A 21,725-nucleotide genomic window follows, 5' to 3' on the forward strand; every position below is an offset into this window, starting at 1 on the left:
CCAAAACCACACACCAAGGTAATGGCATGAACTGCTCTTGCAACCTGTACATCTTAAAAATGAGAGAGGCAGACAGAAAAACAGGCAATTGTACAAAAGAATTTATTCCAAAAGTTGTGATAAAAATACGTTTTAAAAATGCACATTATAGACATTTGGAAAGACAATACATTCACTCAAGGTCTCAGGTTTGCAGGCTCCACTGGGAGTGGTCCCTGCACACTGCATGGGGCAGGATGGGGAGCAGCAAGGCAGCCTCCACCCTGAGCTGGTGCATTTTCTCTGTTAAGGCCAACCCTGCTCATTCTCTTCTCTTTACAAGAACCCAGGAAGGGACTCAAGCCTAAGCAGAGCTCTTTAAGTGGTTACATTTAGACAAATCACTTTCTAGACCTCCCAAGTACAGGCAACTACAATTCAAGTTAATGGAAGACAGGGAGTTCATCCTATCCTTAATTTCATGTTAAAGAACAAAGTTTGGCTTGCATATTTAGGCACTCAATTTCCAGAGTGCCATCTCATCTAAGCAGTTCCACTGAAAAGCATTTTCACTGCCTGGACACTATATGATTGTAGATGTAGACAAGAAAAACAAGGATTTTTATAAACACATCTTTCTCACATGTAAGATGTTCATATGCTCGGGATGGAGGGTAGTTGAACATTGCATTTTATTTTAATCTACTTCCAAAACAGAATAATTGTGAAAAACAATTTATAGAGACTATACTGAGGTCCTGCAGGTGGCCTGTCTCCACAAATGGAGAACAGTTTAGTGATATTACCCCGGTGTGCACTGGAATGGTATTCCATGGCTATACACACTATGAGAGCCAAAATCATTGAGGACCTTAAATACAAACCTACCCTTTGATATACTGAAAACATCCCATCACTTTAAAGTGTAGTACTGCAGAACACAGTTGTACACATGTCAAATTAAGAATGCACCAGGTCATTTTGAAATTATTATAGGCACCTGCACAAAAGGTAGGCTACAATTCCAGTGTGAGAGGAATACAGTGTGTTACATGGTGGCAAGAAATGAGAACCTTCCCATGTTGAAAAAGAATGCATTTGACTCTAAACAATTTGAAATGTAAACCTGTCCGTCTGCTTTGAAGAGGAGGTATTTGAAGTGCCATATTTCCAAGAGTCCTTCAGGTACAGATACTTTTGTGTCACACAGCTTCTCCTCCACTTCCCTAGTGGGACAAAGCATACAGTAAGCTTTGCTCCTTAATAGCATCCTACAATAATGTGTTCTTACAGCCCTCACAATGCCATTAGAGCAGTTTACATTCCTTTTCCAGTACTAAAGAGAATTTATATTTAAAGTGCATCTCAAATCTGGAATCTTTAACTAATATACAAGAAGAAGAAGCTGAGGCCTGCAGAAGTGTATTTGTGATACTGACGCCTCTTGATGTACCAGTAGGACAAAGTTCACACAAGGAAGAAACTCCTTGCTAATAAGCATGATTTGGCCAGATTTGTGAGGATTTTTGCAAATGGAGCAGCACACATATACACAGAGAGCAGAATTTATCCTAGTGAGAAACATTTAACTCAGTTAATGTTTAAGATTTTTGGTAAGTAAGCTTAAGTTTCTAGTTCAGATTTTTTTCCATATTCAGTACTTTTCCCAACCATCTTTCCCAGTTCACCCATCACAGAAACATTAAGAAAAGCTTATTTGTTAGTTTCTGCAGAAAGAAAAAACCCATTTGTTCTGTAATTCCAGCTAAAGTATCTGCTGGTGTGAAATCTCATACACTAAATGTGAAATCTTATACACATTGGTTTAAAAAACAAACGTTTGTTGGTGTAACACCACAATATTTTGTACAAAGCTCCCTAAAAACAAAACAAACAAAAAAAGTCAAGCAGCACCAGCATCACACAATTACAAAATTAAAACAGAAATTGCATAGATTATTTACTCCAATTTTCCTAACAGTTTGAAAACATTTTTTAGCTTTAATGAGCCATCCCACAAAGTTTCAGTACCATTCAGATGAACAGAGGAAAGTCACCGCGTTCACTGTGGCTGAACAGAACGTGATCTTAAAGGCAAAAAGCAATTGTCACTTGAACTAGTGCATGGCTCCTGCTGGTCTGCCTGCAGCTCTGGGGGCAGCGGGGGTGCCCCTGGCTCTCCAGGCCCTGGGAGGGTGGCTGAGAAAACACTGCACTGTGAATTTCCCATCTCTGCAATTGGCAAATTCATTGAATGAAGAGAGACAGCAGACACAAATGCAGCAGTGCTATAATCTTCTTCTGGGTGATGTATCTGGGTAGATTCTTTGTCTTTTGTTTTATCCAGAAAATTTGATTCATCAGAAAATGATCTAGAAAGATTATTTGTTCCTCCGTAGAGTGAGGTCATACAGGTGCTGCAGCTTAAACCTAAGACAAAAAACCAGATACTGGATTTAATTACAGTATGAGGACATCTTAAACTGTGCTGTGATTTAATATCAGTAACACTGTCAAAAATCAACTGTCCATATTTTTAACAGACTAACCCTTCATCTCACCTGTGACATCCAGAATTCCTGACAAATTAGAAAACAAACATGCAGGTTATGTAGGCTGATATGAATGGTTTCTCTGTACTCAGTACCAGATAGTACTTGACAAAAATGCACTGTAACTTAAAGTTCATTTTAGAAAGTCACTTTAGCCCTTTGGCCCAACTTTTTTTAGATTCTTCTCACTGTGTTCTTCAAACTTTTAAGAGCTTAAGCTGCTGGTTCTGCTCCAACATGGACAGCATTTAAGGCTATTTTACCTGAAGCCAGAGCAAACCTCAGGCCCTTCATCTCTGTGGTTAGAACATACTTCTTCCTTCTTTATTTGCCTTTTGATGGGTGTGGAAGGGGAAGTAACACTTTTGGTGTAGAAAGCCTATACTTTCTTTCTCTGCCTTAAACTATAAGTACACACAGTCACTTCAAGGTTTGGGTGTCAACAAAACCTCTAAGCCTGTATGGAAAAAACACACACATGTATTTACAGTGTCTGCTTTAAAGCTGTGGCAGTGAAGGCATACAGGGGAACTCCCCTCAAGCTGCATTTGCTTGCACATCTTCTGCTGAGACACAAAGTTTAACTAAACCAGAGCATCCTGCCCCTGCAGTAAACAGTTTGAAGAGAAATGCAAGATGGAACATAACCACCCATTTTTGAAAAGCAAAACTGAAATGTGGAGACAGATTTATCCATCATAACAATACAACAGAGGCTTTTTGCTAGTTGTTATTTGTGATGGATGTGTTCAGATAGTAAAAAGGTAAAGCCAGGATACATGCACTAGGATCTTAAATACAAACTGGTAATATTTCCAAACATGTTGTTCCAAATACCAGAGGAAGGGTTTCGTTTTGGATTTTAATTTTGCAGACCCTCCAAATAAAACCTAGGTCTTACACAACATTATTAAAAATTTGTTACCTTTAAGAGCTTCCAGCTTTTCATTTTTGACTTTCAGCACTACATCAGTTATCTTTTGTAACAGGAAGTTTTGTGTTCTTTCTCGTCTGATAGATTCAATCAGAGTATCTAGTCCCTTTGGATTTTCTGCTAAGTAGTCCAATAACTTCCCAGCTTTTTTCCTACTGGAAGATCGAGCAGAAATTTCTTCTGTGTCCTCCCTGGTGAGTATTTTCTTGGAGCGCAGGTAATCAAAGTGTCTCTCGGCTATGATCTTATCACACAGGTAAGGACGCATCCTTTCTAAAGCCTGAAAAGCAAAACAAACTGGTATGAGCCAACATTTCAAATTATTTGGAACCTATATGATTTTGATACAGGTTAGCAAAAGAATTTTTAAGGCTGCTGCTGTGTTACTTAGTTGAGATTTTTCTCAGTGTAAATTTTTTTTTTAAAAAGCGGTTCCCTGATTATCACTTTCATTAACTCTTGGACTGAACTCAGCAGTTCCAATGCTTGTTAAGAAAAACAGTGACTACTTATAGAAAATGTGATTACATAAGGTCTGAGGTTAGCACATTTCAAAACAGTCAAGTAAAAATGAAATTATACCAAACAGCACCTACTCACTTTGTCTACAAATACACCCATTTTCACTGATCATCTAATTGCCACATTGAGGCACAATTCCAAAATACTGCAGTTACTGATGTTTTCTGTGCATTGAGCAAAAGTGGTCTCAAAGGAGCAGCATGAATGTACTCACAGTTCAAAATGTTTGTAAATAAACCTATTTATTTACAAAATTTAAACCTATGTATTTATACTATTGACAGGTTCAACAAATTACTGACATCCAAAATACATGCACTTTCATCCATACATGTATGTACTCTCAACAACGTTAGTGGCTGCTTTGTGTCTTTTGTAACCCTCTTCCATTGTATGAGTGATTTTATATGGCTCACCCTCATCCTTCTCAGCTCTTAACTGCAAGACTCCAAACTTTATAACTCCTCCTCAAGACAAGCTTGCCCAGACCAAGATGTCCTTGCCAGTTTTAGCTTCCTGAGATGTGCTGTCCCGTGTCACACACAGTGCTAATGCTGACACAGCACCCTGGCTTGCAGAGATCCCATCGGTGTTACCTGAACAGCTCTGAGAGAGCCAAGTCAGCTGTGAAGCCGCAACATTTAAAACCTGAGTGCAGAAGCTCTAAAGTCAGATTTATGGGACTGCATTTTGATGATAAAATGAATGTTATTTGTTTCTACCTAAGATTTCCATCCTTTCCCCTCCAAGTACTATGGGAGGACCTGTAAGGTTAAGGGCTGAAGTGACAGTCATGCATTTCTGTGAGCTGCAGCCCTGGGTTCAGTCACTGACCCAGACTAACACACCTGCCATGTTACACCTATAGTGTCTGACTCAAGTGGCTTTTATCCATTTTTGGTATAACTACCCAATGCCACCTATTGCAGTATTACCCTGTGGAAACGAGTACTAGCTTGAAAACATGCCTCATAGAGCTATGACAAAGCATTTAAAGGAAATCACTTGAGCATAAAGCTAGAAAGAAACAAAAACCAAACTGCAAGCGGTCTTCACTGTACTTTAAAAGAACATAAAAAACCCCCAATGAATCAAACATAAGACACTGTAAATTACAAACAGAACAATGGATAGGCAATAAATAAGTGATAAACTGATTTTACTTTTTTTTTTAATTAAACAATCACTTTTTAAGGTGGGTTACATTGCTTCCCAGTCTCACGTTGAGATAAATTAATCTAGAATGAATCAGGATGAAGTCTTCCATCAGATTCCAGAGGAAAACCCAAGAAAATAGAGAACAATAAGCCTCAATAAAAAATACCGAAGTATACATAACTAAGTATACATAATATAAAATACCTAAGTATACATAACATACCTAAGTATACATAAGATATCTACGCTTTCTAATTAAGAGTTTTACTGGCACCAGGAGCAGCACACACACTTTCAGCCAAGCTTTGGGTACCACGTTACTCCCCCCGTTTGCTGCCTCCGGCGCAGGCACCGGGCGACCCGAGCCCCGCAGCCCGGCACACAGCAAGGCCGGGGCGCGGGGCGAGCTCCGGGATACGCGAGTCATGATCAGCCTGGCCCCGGGGGACCCCGGGGGGCAGAGCCGTGCTCGAGATTCGCCGCCGCCTTCCCGGACGCGCCGCGTCCCCCGCGCCGCGTCCCCCGCCCGCTCCCACAGCGCTTCCGCTCCCCCGCCCGGGCCCCGCTCGCCGCTCCGCGCCCGGGCCCTGCGCCCGGGCCCTGCGCCCAGCCCCGGGCCTGCCCGCCACTTACATCCTTCTTCACCTCCGCCATCTCGTCCTCCGTCAGCGGCCGCCCCGCGCCGCCCGAGCTCGACCACGACCGCGGGCCCTCCATGGCGGAACCCTCGGCGGCGCCGCTGGGGAAACCCGCGCGGGGCGGTGCTTCCGCCCGGGCCCCGCCCCCGCCTGCCTCCACCAATGGGCGCTCAGAGCCGGCGCTCCGCCCCGCCCCCAGCCGGGACAGAACGCAGCCCCGCCCCAGCTCGGCCCCGCCCCGCCCCCAGCCGGGACAGAACGCAGCCCCGCCCCAGCTCGGCCCCGCCCCGCCCCTGCCCCGCCAATGGGCGCTCAGGAACCGCGCTCCGCCCCGGCTCCGCCCAGTGGCGCGTGCGCGGCCCGTGCCGGTGCCTCAGGGCGGGCGCGGCTCGCTGGGTGCGGGGGCTGCGCTGCCGGGACTGGGGCTGGAGCTGCCCCTGCCCCCCCGGGCCTCCCGGGACCTGTGGCAGCCCCTCCGCTAAAGCGGCTGGACCGTGCGGAGCGGTGCCGGGGCCCGCAGCTCGGGCAGATACTGGCACGAGTGACAGCGGCTGGCCGTGCCCGCCGGTTTCGGGCCTGGCGGTGTTCCAAAGCCCCTCCGTGCACGGGCTCGTGCTCCAAGGCAGCAGCAGACGGAGCTGCGGCCCCGCCGGGACCCGGCGCCGCCTCCCCAGGGAAAGGGAGTGCTGAACTGCAGCAATCGGGGCTCTTGCAGCTGGCACGGGTGGAACTCGGGCTATTCGTGCACTCCTAAAATTGTCCTTTCACTAGATAAACATGAACATAAGTAGAAGCGATCAACACTGAGGCTTGCTGTCAGTAAGGAAAACCTGCCAGTTTTATGGTTGTTTTACAGTTTTGCAAAGTCCTTGACATGTTTTGTTAATGCAATTGTACTTGAACTATTAATCGTGACAGTATCTATTTTACAGTGCTAGCAGTCCCAGCTTTAAAATAAACACGAAGATCCTGCCCAGAACACGTGAAAAATAAAGGACCAGGCACCTGGTGAGAGGGCAGATTTCTGCAGAGCTGGGTGTAAAATCGGGGCCAATCCCCAAACTGCTGCCAGCCAGCTCCGTTCCCTGCCACTGCTGTGAGAGCCCCTCTGGCCAGTGGAAACTCGCAGGCTCACCCTCCCCTCAGAGCCCTGGTTGCTGCTCATCTGGGGCACACCTGCTCACAGCCCATGGCCTCCTGTTATTCCCACTCCAAGCAACCTTTCTTTGCTGTAGTGCATTTGAATTTCTCAAAGCTGTGTATCTCTGCAAAGTAACCTATTTATCTCCCATTTTCCTACTCCAAGAGCTGCAGGGCTGACCATTTTTCCCCAATTCAAGTGCCTACATTGATCCTCCCCAATCTGTGCTATGCACCCAAAGTACATGGAAAGCTTTCAGCTTCTCTGATGCTTCCAAGAGAACTGATTGTGGTACTTCTGAAACAGAACCAAGCGTCTTCCCAGCCCCTGACTCCCACCCCTGTTTATTATATCACATGCCTTTCAGCTCTTCCTCTTCAAGGTGAATTATATTGTGGACTTTGCTGGCTCCACACAACACTGCTGAAAAAAACATCTCTCATGCATTCTGGATTTAGAGTATTTGTTAATAACCTTGCTCAGCAAGAGGTGCAGTTCAAAGCCATGTGATGTCTGGAGGGTTAGGCTGCTGATTCCTGAGCCGTGTAGGAGACAAACTGGAATGCTTTCACTTCAGCAGTCAGGAAGAGAGCATGTGGTTAGCGAATACAAGAGCAGAATATATTTTAGCAGACTTAATGCCAGAACACCCTACCAGGATTTAATGGTGCAGGCAGCAGGAAGAAGGCTACTCTCTGCAAAAAACTCATCTAATCGTTGCCATTAAGAAACAAATTCAGGTAAATTGGTACCAACTCTCTCCTGTAGACATGTAAATGAAGTAGTTTAAAATACTAATTGCATCACACTAAATGTATTCACATTAGACACAGCACTGATTTAAATACATTAGTTAAAAATCATACTTTTAACCAATGTTGTAAAATCAGTATGAAGGCTGTGTTTAAGATCCTTTGTCCCTACTTCTCTGGCAAGGAGAATAATAGATGATGGTTTATTTAAAGTCCTATTATACTAGCAAAATACAGTTTGAAAGTAATGTAATTATTTTGCTACAGTTCATTAAGGAATTCCTACTCTGTTAAATTATCTTGGTTTTCTTAAAAAGCTGGAAGAACAACACTGAGGCCTTGAACCAGCGACTCCCGGGCTGCCAGGAGATGGCACTGATGGCCCACGAGCCCTTGCACACACGCCCATGATGGAGCCCAGAGTCGCTGCAGGGTCACCCTGCCCTGGATCCAGTATTGTACCCTGCTGGCACTGCAGCCCCAGGAGCAGTCTGCAGCACACCGCAGGAAGTATTTAGATATAACACATGCAGTTATCTGTCAGGTTACCTCAAAGCAATGTCTGGAGTGCAGTCGCCTCTCCTGAGATTGTGGGGGAGAAAAGACACAAGAGCTGTGTGAGTAATTTACCCATAATGGGAATGCCACTAAACCTTTGCAGTTTCACCTTTTGTAAGTTACAGTAAATGCAGGCACTGCAGAGAAACATACTGTACTATGCTAACATCTGTTTTGTTACCTTGGACAGCAATAAAATTAACCATGACCACTCACAGGCGGTATCTCCTCTCTACACATTATAATTTTAGACTCTACTTTTAAGAGTAATTTGTTTTTAAAGAGTCAAGATTTCCCCTAGCAGAATTAAGGGTTTTAGTGCTAATGTCTATAATTGGCTTTACTTCTAGGTATGTAATAAGCTTGGAAATAAGAAGACAGCATGAAACACTATTAAATTAAATACATACACTTTCAGTTCCAAAAGAAGAAGCATGAACTACAGAGGGTAGGGTACAACTGACACTTTATTCCTTCGTGATGGAGATATATAGTATTGAAACTGCAAGAATCACAAAAAAAAATTAAATCAAAGTGCAAACCTCTATTAAAACTGATTATGGAATGTATTGATGTTTTTGGCACAAAAAGTGGGGAATTATATACTGCAACAAGATTAAGTTTAATGAATGTAATGCTTCTGTGCTCAGTAGTCACATTTGTGCACTGCAGAACAATACAATGTAAAACAGTGACTAACACGATTCACATACAACTCCATACAATTTACATCACACGTCCAGTTAAAACTTCTCTGAAATACATGAGGTCCACTGATACTTTGTTCACAATCACTTAACAATTACCATTGTTTAAGCAGGCTTATCTTTTCAGCTTCCTTATTGATAAAAGCAAAAATAGACAATCTTAAATAGTAAATTATCTTCCTCAAATGGTTCCATGTGGATGTTGATGTTTTCTATTAATTTGGCTCTGACTTCATTGATAAAACATATATGAAGCTGAACAAAATCAAAAGTTTTTTTTCCCCCATATTTTCCAATTTGCTGTGAACAAACAGCATTCTGTATACTGCCTTTTTGTTTTCAAAACTGGACATAGTGGTGCCTATGAGCTCTATTCCTATCACATGGAAATCACAAAAAAAAATCAGAGCATAGCTTCACACAGTGGCATCTATTTAAAACTGAATATTAGCATGGTAAACACAAGAATACATAAATGGAAGAATTCAAGTTTATCTCATAAGGTACAGTATGCATTCACATTTTCATTACAGAGAGAGACACTGTATTCACATTCTGTTGAAGAAAGAAACCCACATATCACACATCTCCCTAAACTCTTAGCAAAGATAACATCCATGAAATACTATAATGCACATTCTGGCTCTTTCATTTCAACTGAGCTAAACTGATTGCTGAAAAGAAAAATCCTTTGATGAGTAATTCAAGCCCCATTGCTGAGCTGTTACCACAAAAACTTCAGTACGGGTCTGCTCTGTCATACAGCCTGACAGTTGTTATCAAGAGTTTTATGTGGGCAACTATCAGTGTTCAGTGTCTCTTCCCCTTTTTTGGTTTGGGATTTTATTTTATTATTTATATTAATCAAGGATGATGTTTTACATCAGGCATCTGAGAAATGTTCTGGTGACAAAATGTACAGGACATGCATTAGATGCACATGTGTCACTGCAGAAATGTCCTCACAACTGAATTCTTTGTTTGGGCAACAGAAAAATAAACAGCAAACAGCAAGAAGAAGCATTTGGCATGATTTTAGTTCTTAGTACCACACTGCAAATACATAAATGGAAGTGTTCATAATATTTTTCTTTCCAATGCAGGAATAAAGATTAACAGGAGAAGCTGTGAGGTGAGGGTGATCCCGCTAACCAGCTTAGGTAACTTTTGGCATCAGACTAAGATGTAATTTAGAGCATCTATGTTAAGAGGCTGTGATTCCTACTGAGGCCAAGAGAGAGAAAGCAGGTGTGGTTTTAGAGCACCTCAATTTTGTGCCTGAAGTCACACAGTTTGAATACAACAACTGAAGGAATTCAGATCCCTCAGCTGCTCCCTTGCTTTCTGTATACCAAAATGCAGCCCTGAAACCAAAGAAATCTAAATGGCAAAAGGTGAAAACCCAACCTCTCTGTCTATACAGCTGTTTCTCAGCTCTGAAATCCCAACTCCTCCTCTCCCTCCCCTAGGGAATCAGGGGAATTCATTGTCACTCATTCTATGGCTTTCAAGGACACAGGGTAACAGCACTGTCACCAGAAATGGTTCTTTTTTTCTGGAGAAATCTTAAGAAGAGGAGTCACCCTTCTTACCCTCTGGATCTACAGCTCCTGCTGACTGTCCCATGCAGCTCAAAAGAGGTTGCTCAGACTCAAAGCAGATCCCTCAGTTTTTCCTCTCTACTGGCACCTATTCAAGGAGGGAGTGAGTTTAGGATAGTCCCTCATGGCTTGGGATACTGTGGAGTGAACAGTGAAGAAGGAGAAATGAAGAAAAAGACTCAAGTAAGAACTGAGGCAAGAAGGTAAAATCACTTGGGATTAAATGAGAAAAGTTCTCATCATGCCTTGATGAGCAAACTAGAAATGGGAGTCTGAGGAAGGAGACAGGTGAGAGGTGAGAGAGGGTGGAGGAAGAAAAAAACCAAAACCAACACTATAGAAATATTTAACAATAAATAAAATTGAAATTCTACACCCTAACTCTCCCAGTGTAGCTGGATGCTCTGGCTCCCTAGCAAGAGGAGGGAAGAGGGACCGAAGGACATGGATGGGGGTCAGGGACAAATGGACAAATCAGGATGGGGGGGCTATTTCAGCTTTGACAGTTTCCACAGCTGCACAGGGTTTTTAACAGAGCACAGCTTGCCTTTAGGAGCTCACAGCTCAATACTGCAGGGCCACTTTTTGGCACAAAATCTCTATTTAATGTCAGGCTATTTTGAAATGTGTGATACTTTATCAAATATTTAAAAAGCACCAAGGGAAGGCAGAAGAAGATTCCCCACTGCAACATTTACATCCTGAGAGCCTGATCACCTGGCTCAGGTTTATATGATGGTGCATGGGAATGGAAGAGACAAAGAGGGAACATTAGGATCACCCTTTGGGACAGGAGAGCCATAAATAGGAAAACCCCCCCACGTGCTGTTTGGCTGGCTGAAGAACTTCCTTTGGGCCATGTTCTTTGCACAGACAATATATTCACTCATCACTGCTCTCCTCCCCATGACACCTCATGTCATCACAACAAACAGAGCACCCACGAAGCATCAGCCAGGAGGTTTTCCTCTCATTACCACTGAGATGCAGTGTGAGATGTGCCAGAGAGAACCTACAAGTGTGAGTACTTGTGTTTCCTCCCTTATGGCTGCACAAAACAGGTTTCCAAAGGGTATCCCAGTGGGCATCTGGTTAATTCTGTTTGCTTTCCTGCACACCACATTGCCCAAGCCCCCTCACTCATTTCCTACTGTACCTCAGCAACACACCACAAGTGGTTCAGGAAAGGTGGAGGAGATGTCTAGGAAGCTGATAACATGTTCAGACTATTTGTCAGTCTCTGGAGAGTTCCCACTGCTGCCTCTGTTTGGGAATTGCTCCCATCCTTAGTTTACAAATGATTTAACAAGAAGCATGTTAATACAATGGTGTGTGCTTCACTTTGCAGTGGCAAAAAAAAAAAAAAAGCCATGACTCAGTGGGTAAACATGTTGAGGAATTTGCTACAAAAATTATATTTGTCTTAACTGAATACCACTGTGAATATTCATGCTACTAAAAAAATATAAGATGGTTATTGTTCCAAGGAAAACTGTCCCAAGGGCAGATAAAGAAAAAATTACAATCTTCCAGGAAAAAATAGTTTCCCTTATTCATGGGCATAATCTAGGAATAGCTGTCCTTCAACTTCTTCTAGCACCCTTTTCTTTTGAATTTTGCTAGTAAGTGGCCTCCAAATGAAGAGAAAACAGAAAGGAGAAACAAATTTTAAGATGTAAACAAAGAGATTTAACTCCCCCATACTTTACATTTCTTTTGCATCTCTGCATTTAATTTTTGTGGTCCAGAGGCTTCCTAGGATCTGGCCTTTTAAAAAAACTCCTCTCCCATTCTCACCACATTGAAAGTCACGGTCGTAGCAGGAAACTGGAACCTGAATTGCAGGAGACAATTTGTGTGGCTGCACTACTCTCTCCTTCTGTCATTCAAGTTTCCCAGGAAGTCATTGCCCTTGGATGCTCCCATCAGAGGAAGCTTTTCCAAAGCTGGTCCCTGGTGTCTGAAATGGATTCCAGCCACAACTCTGCCCAGCAGCAGCAGCAGCACTGTGATGTGGCCAGGACAGTGAGCACAATCCACTGCCCAGTGTCCCAGCTAAGCTTCCCTACCACACAAGGTTCATGAGCCCACTGAGTTTTCTTCAGTCCCCCTAATACTTTGCATCACTGAAAGTAGGAGACTGAGGAAGGAAAAACACATGTAGAGCAAGGAAGCAAGAGAAAAGAAGACAGAAGGGAACAGTGTAAAGACGACAGAGGTGCTTGAAATACTGAGAATTAGCCAGGTTTCATGAAATTTTCACATAGATATGTTAAATCACTAAAGCTAAGGGTTAGCCATTATAATTGTCTTCTGCTAGCCCATGGGACTAACTTACTTCAGAGTTACGTGCTCCCAACAAACCCTACATCCACCTTAAATACCATCTGCAAGGACATAATAAAAATCACAATGCAAAAAATCTGTAAACAAGGGTTAGTAGCACAGTGGTACAGTAGATTGTCAATAAAAACAATAAAAGTGTGGATACAGATTCGTCTACCTTGTGTGTAACATTATTGCCAGTTACAAGGGAGGGACTCTGTAAACTCATCATTCTGAAGCTTTGTTAATAAGCACAGAGCAACAGGTGAGTGACCCATCTACTTTGGCCAGTTCTGTGGCAGCTATTGGGATCAGCATGTGGTCCTTCAGCTTTTCAAATACCTGTTCAGGGGAAAAAAAAGTAAGGGAAAAATCATTACATTTACACCTCTGTTTTCCCCTTTCTCTAAGTATTTACAGAACATGGATTTGCCAGCAGGTGCCAAGCCATCCCAACACTGTTAATCAACAGGAACATCCACGGTGCACGTGTATCGTTATAGGACACGAAACAACACGAGCACACGCCGCTGCTCTCAAGGTGAAGAAAAAAGGGAAGTTTATTTTCTTCCTTTTCTATGTTGCCAACATTTATAGTTTTCAAAAAGTGACAGTGGATTGGAGGGTGAAAGTGCCACCTCTCCAATAACACTGGACAAACCAACAGTCCATCAGATTTCTCCTCCTCCATAAAAGAATGCAAAACAGTAAGTTATTTACAGGAAGTGTGTGAGAAAGTTTGCTACAAGAATGTAAACACCAGAAGGCTTAAAAAATCTTTAAAAATCAGGGCGATACATGTGGCCTTCTGGCTGTGGCACTCACCGCCATCCCTGCAGCAGGGAGCTGCTGGGCCTGGCTGCAGCCAGGGCTGGCTCTCACCTTGGCACTCTCTGGGTACTCCTCGGGGGCGCGGTGCAGCAGCACGTGGCCCTTGCTGGGGATGTTCAGGTAGATGCAGTTTGCTGCGGCATCGTCAGGCACTGTCAGCTTGTCGTAGCGGTGGTCACTCATCTGTTGCATGGTCTGCCAGGACACAGAGTGCAGCTATTTAGATCAAACACATGAGCAGTCCCAAAGTAATGGGAGAACAGAATCTTCAGAAATAGCTAATTGTGATTGCCAAGGCAGTCAAGAGCCATTTTGCTATGCAGCAAGTACAGATATTTCCTTTTATCTCTGCCTTTATGGAAGAATCTACTAAACCTAACTGAAAAGAGCTGTAGAAAACCTTTGTGCAATGGCTCTTGCAAGAAGCAGGATTAAGCAGGGCACTTGGTAAGCATCCTCTGTGGGGTCTTTTCCTCAAAGATTGCACACTGAGTATGCAAAACTGCTCCTGACACTGATTGAGACTATAGGTGCTCAGCACCTATAAAAAAAAAGCAACCATTGTTCAGTATTTATGTAATGAGTATGAATTAAACCAAAAAGGACAGGAATGGTTCCCAGCTTGGATATCAGCCCAATCTTAATTCTTTTCAAGGACCTCTGTTCTGCCTTGCAGGCAGTTACTCTTTCACTAAGCACCTGTGCTGGGGAGTGAGCAGGCACGTCTGTGCTAATCCTCGTTCCCAGGGGGACAGCACAATGCCTGCCTTGCAACAGGAGAGCTGCTGGCCTCCAGAGGTTTGGGTATAAATACACAAATGTAGACCCTGGCTGGCTGGAATTTCAGAGACAGAGACTCTCAGGACACGAGAAGCATGCAATCCCATGTTTTGGATCAGATCCATTTTAGTAAGGATGGGAAAAGCCTGAAGACAACATGCCTGATTCCCAGTTGTAGCATTCCAGCTTTACATCAGCTTCAGCCTCACAGAGACCAAGAATAACACAGAACTGAACAAGACTCAAAGTCCAAAACTTTGGTCCTACTGAAAGCCTAAGCAAACTGCAAATGTTTCCATTTCTCCTCCAGCCCACCTGTGTTCCCACATACATTGCAAAGATGCAAACAGAAAGAAAAGGCCTTTTTTCAGCTTAAAATATTCACACTAATATTATCTTTAGAAAAACCTGGTCTTTTGTTAACAACATTTTTCAACTAAATTCCCTTCTCAGGGAGAACCCAGAGATTTATATCACACAGCAGAAAGCAGACTTCAATTTTAGGCACAGTTAAGTTTGTCATTAAATTGCTTCCAAGGTCACTCATCTGTACTACTTCTCATTCATTAAAGAAATACTACTAAGGAAATGTAGCTGATTCATAACAGGGTCTACAAAACATACTGGGAAGCAACAAAGAACTCATGCTTGCCCACACCTATGGTAAGTAATTCCTTTATAGGTCCACATTTTTCATGTTCTAGCCTGAGTCATCCACATCCTGTGGAGAACATGAAACTCTCAACAAAGAATGCCATGCATTCTTGAGGAAGTGTTATCAGATTGTCATTTCTTGTTCCTTCTCATGTTATGAAACTCTCCCAAGTTCCCAAGGACACATCTACCTCCTTAAAAGGTTAATGTGTTTCTCTGGGCAAAAATCCTTGCACCTTTACTTCACCAGATGTAATTTTGTATTTTTGTATGCTTTGCACAGTTGATCTTCTTTTTTATAATTTTGTTTCTGTTATGTTGCCAAGATGAGTTTTATTCTGCTTTCCTCGATGTTGCAGATGTCCTGCACCTAGTGTGGCTCTTCCACCTGGTACCCAGAGTCAGCAGACATGTCCTCCACCAGCAGCTTCTCTTTTCCTTCCTGTACAATGTTTTTAAGTCTTGACTAAGGAAACATTTTTTAAATCTGCACTAAAATACATGTATCAGTAGAAGAAAAGCCACTATGTCTGGATTTCACTAAGTTTCCAAGCAGTTGTTCTTTCTCCACTCCTTGTTGGAAACAGAATTCTGATGTTGTAGGTTTTCAGTAGGAACATCAGAAATACATTGTGAATCACTGTGAAATGCTTCCATATGAAATGATGAAAGAATTCCTAAGCAGAAGGGTAAAAACAAGTCTCCCATTCATTTGCTTCTGCAAAGTGCTGAAGTGGGAAGTACACCAGCAAGCAGATAAAGGACAAGTGGCAGGGCCCTAGTGCCTCAAGGACCAGCTTTGGGGAGCCTGGGAAATGATGCCAAGGGCACATTAAAAGGATTGTTTTCAGTATAATAAAGCACATAAACGGTGGCTGAATTAGTTCAGAAACAAATCAGAAAACCTGAGTGAGAAAGTGAGACAAAGCAGCACAGGAGTTTGAAGACACAGCTTGCTAGTGGGACAGGGATCTCAGCTAGCTGGAACAACACCACAAGAAAGCTTTTATTACTAACTGGAGGTTTGACAACACAAGATTACTCTCTTCCTCAGCTCTTAAGATAAAAAGGAAATCATATTTGCAAGCTTTCATCGCTGTTATAACTATGCCTGACTGTTGCAGTAAAATTTCAAAAACCACTTACTTGAGAGAGTGCCCAGGCAATAACACCCCAAACCTGCCCCAAAGGGAGGCTCTGGATGCAGCAGAAATGCACCAATACGACACAATCAGGGCACTTTGCAGACCCATGTGGTTTTCTGTATTTCTATTATGTGAAGTCATTAAGTACATGTGCCTGGCCAGATTGACTCCAGGGCAGAGAAAAGGAGATAAAAGCAAGGTCCTTTGATTGTATTTTCTATCAGATACATCCCAAAATATGATGCATTTATATATAGAGGGCTGGCTTTCTGTGCACAAACGTTGTACAACCGGCTATGTTAAGAGCCAGGCATTTCCCATGTGCCTTGTTTTTCTGGGAATTTTCCTCAGCTTAAAGAGGGTAATTTTCACTGCACATTCTCTCAGCCCTTAGTCATGCTTTCCTTATGTTGAAGTCATCCATATAGCCTAAAATGCCTTCTCTATAGTTTTTTACAGTGTGTCCTCAGACAACTGAGGTAATGGATAAGCTAAATAATCCTAACTATGAAGCAGCATTATACATGAAGGAAAAAGTGTATGTGTTTTGGGTCCATTATCTCTGACAGAACTAAGATGACTGCATGCACTTTTAGAAGAGGCCAAGCCTAGCTACAAATGTTCCCCCCTCCATGAGGAAGGCCCCAGTCTGAGCCCTGCTGCCTACTCACATCCAGATTGCTGCAGGACAGAGAGTGACCAAACCCACCTGCAATGCACATTTTTATCCCCAACTCCCCAAAAGCAAAACCAAACATACACTGAATGTTCCTCTTGCTAACAGGGCATTGAGCATCACACCTAAATTGCCTGTGTGATGCTGGTGGAGAAGCCCAGATTTCCAGGGTTTGATGTTTGTATTGATTAGCCACTGTTTTCCTGACTGCCAACACTTAAAAGAAAAATCAAACCTAAGCTGAAATGGAGTTACACCCATGGGATCATTCCCTCACCAGCTTTCAGCTATCCTTTCTTAAATCCTTCAAGTCAAAGTATTCTTTTAAGAAAACTAGTCATGTCAAACTAAGATAATTCTTCTATCCCACCTCTTTTCTTTCTTTCCAAGCACATTAAACTTTAGCCCGTTTGACACTGAAGCTTAAGCAACCTTTGCCCTGGGATCCAAGAGAATGAAAGGTGTGAGAAAAGATTACACTATGTCAAGGTTTCACCTACAATGACAAAAATGAAGTATTTTTATGGTGCAGGGCAACTAAAACTGCTGAGAAGAATAACAGCAATAGGCTGGATGGGAGTTTGGAAGGTCAACATGTTTCTTTTCTCCTTGGAGGAAAGACCACTTGTCTGGGAACAATGTCAGGCTATGCCATTATGCAGCAAAGGCAAAAGATGAGGAGAGGCACCTGACCAGCCCACTGCCATCTGGAGGGACAGCTGAGAAAGGTAAATTAGTGCTTGCTACCTGGAAAATACTGCTGATTGCCAAATCTCCTTTTTAAAAATTCTCACAACACCCAGAAGAGCTTCTTTTTTAGTGCTGCATGGTATGGTGTCTCCAGTCTCAGGTGAGAGGTGATGGTACCCACTTTTGCATCCCAAGATAGGGAGTGGAGGTGACCATGATCTGGTGCATGGTTTCCAGGACCTCAACTCATCAGCTGTCATACAGAGTGATACCAGCTGCACATCACTTTACACTGAAACCAAAATTCATTCACTGATTTATTGCCCTGACTGTCCTTTGAGTTTCTTCCTAATTTCTTCATATTTAGAGAAACAACTGGCACTGGAGAGAGAAAGCAGCAGCCTTTGGGTTCAACGCAAGGAAGTGCAGGACAGAGTGGAGCTGTTGAGCTGTGCCACAATGCCGTGTGCCTCATACAGGACTCAGCAGCTTCTCAGAGTTTCCTTAAACAAAGCAGTGACCATGAAACCCTTGGCTAGGCTGGCCAGAGGGGACAGAAGAGCAGAGCTGGAAAAGCCAGCGACCTTGCTGGAATGTCAAGATCTATCAGGAGTGTCCCCCCTGACATGCAGGCAGGCAGAAGAGACAACAGCATAGTAGACTCAGTAGGAAGGGGCCATCACAGCCACTGTGAGCAGCATAAATCAAAGGAGAATGATCTAAGCCTTCTTGTCAGGCACTGAGAAGTCTGATAGGGATCCAGGACAGGACAGCCCAGAGCTACAGACACACACCACACTGAGGATCTGTGAAGCCAGCAGTGCCCTGGTCTGCCATGCTCAGCATGCCAGATTTCTTAGTCCATCCACAGCCAGAGTGTTGCTTTAATTTCCGCCTAACACCCACAGTCCCAGCAGCTGGGCTTTGGGCTTTGCCTCCCTGCTGCACCCTCCCAGTCATGTTTTCCAGAAGGAAGAGCTCTTTTAAGCAGCCTCTCCCACCCTGCTCCTCGGCTTTTCCTGGCACAGGACACCTTTTGCATCACCACAGATGCGATGGGCACTGAGTGTCATTTGTGTGCACACCTGCCCTGCTGTGCCCCTCTGAGCCACCATCCCTCATGGCCACGCTGTCCCCTGCCTGCAGCTCTGCCAAGGACCATGCAAAGGGAAACCACGGCCTGAGAAGGAGCAAAGGAAGCAAATTACGTGAGCTGTTGTTTTCAGTGGAGAAGGCAGGAGCACGAACATCCTGTCGTTTGGAACAGGAACCCAGGGAGAGAATGGTCAAAGGGGAAAAAAAGAAGCAAAGATCAGAAACATGAGTCCCCATTTACGCAAAGCACATGACATCTTCTCAGCCACCCTCTGACCCAGCTCCTGTGCCTGACAGCCTTACTGGTGAGGAAAAACATGTACTGAAAGGGACACTTTCCTCACCCTTTAAAAACCAACAAACAAACAAAACTGATTCATAAATAATCTCTAGTATATAAATATATACTTTTGAGTCTTTATCTTCCAAAGATTCTTCTGCACATATGCAAACTGAACAGAACTAACACTCAGATAAGTGCAGTGGCTATAACATCATCTAAAATTAATTCAAAGTAAAACACAATGAATTCACTTTTTAAGGTAGGAGGTCATCTGGCACTCAATGAAGACCTACATCCTCTGAGATGGTATGGACCCCTAATTGTTAAAGTAATGAAGAATCAGAAGGAGATAAAGGAAAGTACATAGAATTTTATAAGTTGATTCATGTATTGATTGATTATAAATTGATTAATTTTCCTATCTACAAGGCTGAGAGAAGCAAAGTCTCATTTTTTAATGTTTAGCTTAAAGGGGAAAGTTCTCAACCCTTCTTTGTATTTCACTAACCTTTCTTTGTTCCCACATTACAAAAAAAGTCAGCATTCATCTTCACTTTCTCCTAATTCCCTACCTGATGTCATCTTCTTTGGGTTATTAATATTAGCAATGATTTCCACAGCAACCCATTGTGATAGCATAAATAGAGGATTATGACTTCATGTGGGGAATAAGCAGAGGCACAAATGATGAATTCTTAAGGAAGAAGAGATAATGTTTTCATGCAAACTTGTGCATTACTAGAAAAGACAGTTGCTATACAGACAATAGGAAAAGCAGATTTAGCTGAGACTTTTCCTGCTGCATGGCAGTACAGACTGTTTTCTAAGAACACCAGAGAGATGAAGTTCTCCCTTAGGTGTCTGGAGGCATTTCTGTGGCAGAGCTGGGAACCCCTCTGCTCTATCCAGGCACTATAACACTCCTGTCATGCAGAGAAACACTACTCAGCTCTTCAAAAGCTGGCACATTGCAGAAACTTCAGTTACACAAGATGGAGTAAGAACAAAAGGCATTTAATCAAAGGAATGGGGGCAACTGCCAATGCGAGAACAACTCCTTGTGCTTGAGTCTTTAAAAGCTCTGCTCTGATCACAGCTTGGACACAGACCAAGGGCATAGTTACCCAAAAGAGACTCCTTTCTATATTATCCTTAAGATGTGGTTTTGATAAGCCTCCCTTGATCACTGTCAAAACAGGTGCATTATCAATAGCATCCCCCAGGGAATAATTTAGGGGAATAATGAGCAGCTCCACTTCCAACAGAAGATACTGAATGAGAGAGTCAAGAACAAGGCAGGACAATCATGTCCTGAAAGCAGGAGGAAAAAGAGAGGTATATTGCTAAAGTCATGGCATTGCACTACTGCAGATATTCCAACAGAGTCCTGACCATAAAGAAATCCCATTGAATAATGAGGCTGGACTCCAAGATACCAAGGACCAGCAAAGTGCAGATGTGACCACTGCTCTGGGTCCTGCTGGGACAAGTCTGTGAGGGGACATGAGGGGTTACACTATCAGCTGCATCACCTACTCTGCCTTGCACCTTGACTGGCAATGCTGCTCAGTCCTGACATCTGCCACGGCCACACTGCCTCTGAATTAGCATACCCTCCTCTCAAGTGACCAACTGAAATCCCAGATGTTTCACATGCCACTCCATTATTCCAGATCTCCGAGGAAATATGCCAGACTCAGCTGACTGCAGGACTGAGCCCAGGCCATATGGAGGGATGAGTGCCCTCCCTGCCAAGATCCATCAGCGATCCCCCCTCACCCTGCATTACCCCAGAGCAGTGCATGCACACCAAGGCTTTCCCTGCCAGTCCTGTGGGGACACCCCAGGGCTGCTCCTTTGGTCAATGCCTGCTATCAGAGCCTACCCAAGGGACAGACTCAGATACAATCCACACTGCTTGCAAGGGAATAGTTGAGCTTGTCAAAGCCAGGAACAACATGTGTGACCCTCAGATGCTTTGGGATTACTAATGCGTTATCCAAAGGGTGACAGAGATGGTCTGATCAAGGACTGTGTCCACAATCATCTGCTGCTGTCCAATCTTCACTCATCACAAAGTGGAGGGAAATTGTGCTCTGTATCAACCAATACAAACAGCCACAAATGTGCCTCTTCTGGATTTGGTATAGAGCAGGAGAATACAGAAAGGAGTGTGCAACAGATGCTGTGTCACAGCTCCCATTGTCACCTTGCCTAGCTTTTGCATTTGCTGCTGGAACCTGAACTGGATTATGTCCTGGGCCAGTTCCTGCTATTCTGCTGTCCCAACAAGACCCCAGGGCTGTGTCCCCTATTGGGGAAAAAGTGGTGCAGGGTGCTCATCTGCAGCACTGCCACATCAACGCCCTGCACTGGGACTGGCACTGTCACAGCCCAAATCTGTCCTCATTCATGTCCACAGTAAAGGCAGCAACTCTGGCAGTGCCTGATCAGGGCCCAAAGGTGACATGTTTACAGGAAATCCTGGCTTCACTGAGGGACCTGAAAAATAATCCTAGGCTTCATCCTCTCAACAGCCACGGCTGATGTTCAAATGTGGAATGACGTGTATGGAATTATAAACAGGTTTAACTACAAGAAGGAATTAAATGCATGCTGAAAACAGCAGAGGGAAGTTAAAGTTTCAGATGTGATAGTCACCAGAGGCTCTGGTACTTTCTGCACTTCATCTGTCTCTTTCTTT

At 43.5% G+C, this 21,725-nt stretch overlaps 2 protein-coding genes across 2 annotated transcripts in view; both read right to left on the minus strand.

Moving 5' to 3' along the window:
* Positions 1-86: 86 nt before the first annotated feature.
* On the minus strand, positions 87-5,891 carry BCL10 (BCL10 immune signaling adaptor). Its single transcript, XM_066555763.1, has 3 exons — positions 5,779-5,891; positions 3,457-3,745; positions 87-2,409 (listed from the first exon to the last, which is right to left on the minus strand). Exons 1-3 carry the CDS (start codon positions 5,860-5,862, stop codon positions 2,042-2,044), a joined length of 741 nt encoding a protein of 246 aa, XP_066411860.1. The 5' UTR covers positions 5,863-5,891; the 3' UTR covers positions 87-2,041.
* Positions 5,892-8,683: 2,792 nt separating this feature from the next.
* DDAH1 (dimethylarginine dimethylaminohydrolase 1) overlaps positions 8,684-21,725 on the minus strand; it is a 57,275-nt gene continuing 44,233 nt past the window's right edge. The window contains exons 5-6 of the mRNA XM_066555384.1: positions 13,750-13,893; positions 8,684-13,209 (exon numbers count right to left, since the gene is read on the minus strand). Of these exons, the coding sequence (XP_066411481.1) occupies positions 13,096-13,209; positions 13,750-13,893 (258 nt within the window). The 3' untranslated portion in view covers positions 8,684-13,095. The remainder of the gene's footprint in view (positions 13,210-13,749; positions 13,894-21,725) is intronic.

The sequence above is a fragment of the Molothrus aeneus genome, chromosome 9 (genome assembly GCF_037042795.1).
Source record: "Molothrus aeneus isolate 106 chromosome 9, BPBGC_Maene_1.0, whole genome shotgun sequence".
Taxonomy (NCBI): domain Eukaryota; kingdom Metazoa; phylum Chordata; class Aves; order Passeriformes; family Icteridae; genus Molothrus; species Molothrus aeneus.

Bases quoted from the DNA above. Each gene is read 5' to 3' on its own strand.
- BCL10 (XM_066555763.1), bottom strand. From the start codon at position 5,862: ATGGAGGGCCCGCGGTCGTGGTCGAGCTCGGGCGGCGCGGGGCGGCCG. The intron at 3,746-5,778 runs GTAAGTGGCGGG...TTTGCTTTTCAG, and splicing joins TGGCGGAGGTGAAGAAGGAT to GCTTTAGAAAGGATGCGTCC. The intron at 2,410-3,456 runs GTAACAAATTTT...TTTTTGTCTTAG, and splicing joins AAAGCTGGAAGCTCTTAAAG to GTTTAAGCTGCAGCACCTGT.